The 3530-nt window shown below is 44.2% G+C and overlaps 1 protein-coding gene across 1 annotated transcript; it reads left to right on the top strand.

Moving 5' to 3' along the window:
• The first annotated feature begins 613 nt into the window (after positions 1–613).
• LOC143987254 (general transcription factor II-I repeat domain-containing protein 2A-like) lies at positions 614–1804 on the top strand. Its single transcript, XM_077485859.1, has one exon. It carries the CDS (start codon positions 614–616, stop codon positions 1802–1804), a length of 1191 nt encoding a protein of 396 aa, XP_077341985.1.
• The last annotated feature ends 1726 nt before the right edge of the window (positions 1805–3530 follow it).

A 3530-nucleotide genomic window follows, 5' to 3' on the forward strand; every position in this document is an offset into this window, starting at 1 on the left:
AGGACGTTTTTAACAGAGTGGGAGAGTTTATATTTTTTTGTTGAACGTAATGGAAAGCCATTCTGCCTTTATATGTCAGGTGTCCTTGTCGCATTTCAAAGCTTCAAACCTTCAGCGCCACTTCAGCTCACTCCATGCTAACATTGACTAGGAATTTCCAAAAGGGACTGAACTTCGCAAGCACAAATTGGTTACTTTGAAAAGTCAGACAGAAAAGCAGGCACAGTTTTTCAAAAAACTTACAAAGCACACAGAGACTGTAACGCTTGCATCGTATCAACTGGCTTGGAACATTGCACAGGCCAAAAAGCCATACAATGAAGGGGAGTTCATTAAAAAATGCCTCTGTGACATTGTTGAAATCTTGTCTCCTGAAAACGACAAACTAAAACGAATGGTATCAGACCTCCAACTGTCCCGCCACAATGTTGAGCACAGAATATCAGACATTAACACGTCTATTCAGTCAAAGTTGCACTCTGATCTTCAAGCTTGTGAGTATTTTAGTGTCGCATTGGATGAGAGTTGTGACATACAAGACAAGGCTCAATTGGCAATATTTGTACGGTCTGTGTCAAACGATTGTTTGATCAAAGAGGAACTCCTCGATATTATGCCTTTAAAAGACAGAACCCGTGGCATAGATGTGAAAGATACAATGATGGATGCATTTGTGAAAGCAAATCTGCCCATAGCGAAACTAACTGCAATAGCCACAGATGGAGCGCCAGCCATGATTGGATCTGTGAATGGGCTTGTGGGGCTGTGCAAAGCTGACCAAACATTTCCAGAGTTTTGGAATTTCCACTGCATCATACACAGCGAGCAACTTGTGTCTAAAACATGGAATTTGGACAGTGTCATGAAGCCTGTGATGGCAATCGTCAACTACATCCGTACACATGCGCTTCACCACCGGCAATTCAAGAATCTCATCGCTGAGCTGGACCAAGGGCTTCCAGGTGACCTGGCGCAACACTGCACTGTAAGGTGGCTGTCAAAAGGCCAGGTACTCTCTCGCTTCTTCCAGCTTTTGGATGCTGTGAAACTGTTCATGGAAGAGAAGAACAAGGACTATCCACAGCTCTCGGACCTCGAGTGGGTTATGGATCTGGCCTTTTTGGTTGACATGCTGTGTCACTTGGACAAACTGAACCTGACCTTGCAGGGTAAGTTAAAAATGCTGCCTGATCTGGTGCAAAGTGTGTTTGCATTTGTCAACAAACTGAATTTGTTCAAGGCGCATATTCAAAAGGGAGATTTAACACATTTTCCCACTCTACTAAAAGCCAGCGGGCAGGTCACCAGCGTCGTCCTGAACAAGCAAAGAGCCAGATATGCAACACTGGTTGAAAAGCTGCACGAAAGCTTTGTGGCCCGGTTCCGTGATCTACAACTGAAAAGGCCACAGATTACGTTCCTTGTCGACCCATTTAACGCTGAGACGGACTGTTTGAAAGCCCCGCTAGTCATAGATGAGGGTGCGGCTGAGAAGGAGATGATTGATCTTCGTGAAGAGGACAAACTGAAACCTGCTTTAAAGGAAGGGACCATTGAGTTTTGGAAACTTGTGCCAATGGAAAAATACCCCAATGTCAAACGAGCTGCACTTAAGATACTGTCAATGTTTGGGTCAACATATGTCTGCGAGTCTTTGTTTTCCACCCTGAAACACGTGAAATCGAAGCATCGGTCTGTTCTGACCGACACTCATGTGAAAGAATTGCTTCGAGTTACAACAACGGAGTACAAGCCAGATTTGAACAGGATTGTTCAAGACAAGGATTGCCAGAAGTCCCACTAAATAACACATATAATGCGCATAATAAAAGGTAAAATGTTTTGTAAATTGTTCTATTATTCTTGTTATGGATTTGGTTAAACAGAGTTTGTCTGTGTGAGAGTGCACACAGTGTTCATTGTTGAAAACGACTGGCCTGTGGTCTTTGTAGTGTTAAAACAGTGTGTGACATTTACAATAAATCCAGCTGAGCAAACGTATGTGTGTATGAGGAAGGGATGGGGTGATGTTCATGTGTGCCCATGCGTATGATGTGGCTCTTTGCGGTAACTTGATAAAAAATGTGGCTCTTGGTCTTTGTCTGGTTAGCCACCCCTGCTCTAGGCAGTCTCGACGGCCCCCACCGTCAGGTTCAAGGGAAAGTCCCCAAGGGCAGCACCAGGATCCTTGGGGCAGAAAGACCACAAAGCCGAATGCTAAAGCCTTCTCATGAAGGGGCACTCCCACTCGTCCGGGTGAGGGGAAAGGTCCTACGATTCTCAAGATCTGGCAGGAACAATGTCAGGACAGATGGATTTCTGCAATTTTTTTCTCTAGGTTACGACTAGAGTTCCAAGAGCCCGGATGGCTCCGTCGGTGGAGAATCAGACTTTTGATCTGAGGGTCTGGAGTTTGGGTGCTGCCTGTGGGGTCCTTGGGCTGCTGATGGGGCAGTCTTTATGCAAGATTTTCTGTCTCCTCGGAGGATGTGCCTAAGGATCCAGAAAAAAAAAAAGTCTCTCTTTCTGGCCTCTGGATCAGCTTTTATCCCAGTTGGTGATATCAGAGGTTTCCTTAGTGGAACAGGGGGTTTTGGCTCAAACCTTTTAAGGTTCCAGAACCAGAGAGGTAAGACCCATTCTAGATCTTGTGAATTCATGAAGAAATACATTTAATATTCACTGGCATAGATGAGAGATTACAGTAGGCCTCAAAAAGTGGATGAACTATAATTTTGATATTATTGAACTGTTACCCTCTTGGAGACCTTTAAAGTAAAATACATGATCTCGTGTTTTCCAAGTTGTTACTACATCAACTATTGAAAACCTTTACAAGCAGATGTCGAGACAGAAACTCGCTGGAACAATGGTAGCTCTCGTCACAAAACAAGCGGACATTTGCCTGGAATAAACAAAAACCACATATACAACCATGAAGACAAAAGGTTATTGGACTACTTTCACATCAAAATAAACCTCATATGGCCTAAACTATTGTGTAAGAGTGAGGAACTGTTTAAATAGCTGACACCTTGGCTAACAACACATTGTATGAATTTTTAGGAACTTGTGGACACAGCTAAGCTATATAAAAATTTATTGGACTGCTTAAAGTGGAGGGCCACCCTAAAAAAGAAAACGGCATTAATCTTAAAAAAAATGTTTTTTTCCTTACCAGAAATCCCTGTTGCTAGACAGTCTTCCTAATCTGCCTGTTCCTACTCCACGGTGGTCTTCGGTCTTTTTTCCTCCTCACGTTGTCTTCTGGGTAATGGGGTTCTGGGAACTGTGTGTTTCCTAACACAGCGCGTCCCATTCACAAAGCGCTGCGTGACTTGTGCATGCGCAGTAGGAAACGGCCAGTGAGGCCGCAAGGCTCCACTGCCTGTTTCCCTTAGTGAGGATGGTAGCGGTGGAACCCAAGAGCCGAGGGACGGGTCAGCCTCGGGTGGCCGACATCGCAGGTGCCCTGGAAAGGTAAGGGTCATCATTAAAAGTCAGCAGCTTTTTTTTTTTTTTTTTTTTTT

Source organism: Lithobates pipiens, unplaced genomic scaffold (genome assembly GCF_037356315.1).
Source record: "Lithobates pipiens isolate NorthernLeopardFrog02 unplaced genomic scaffold, aLitPip1_a1.2 Scaffold_1, whole genome shotgun sequence".
Taxonomy (NCBI): Eukaryota; Metazoa; Chordata; class Amphibia; order Anura; family Ranidae; genus Lithobates; species Lithobates pipiens.

What these genes read in the sequence shown, in the direction of transcription:
- LOC143987254 (XM_077485859.1), top strand. Translation starts at nt 614, where the DNA reads ATGCCTTTAAAAGACAGAACCCGTGGCATAGATGTGAAAGATACAATG.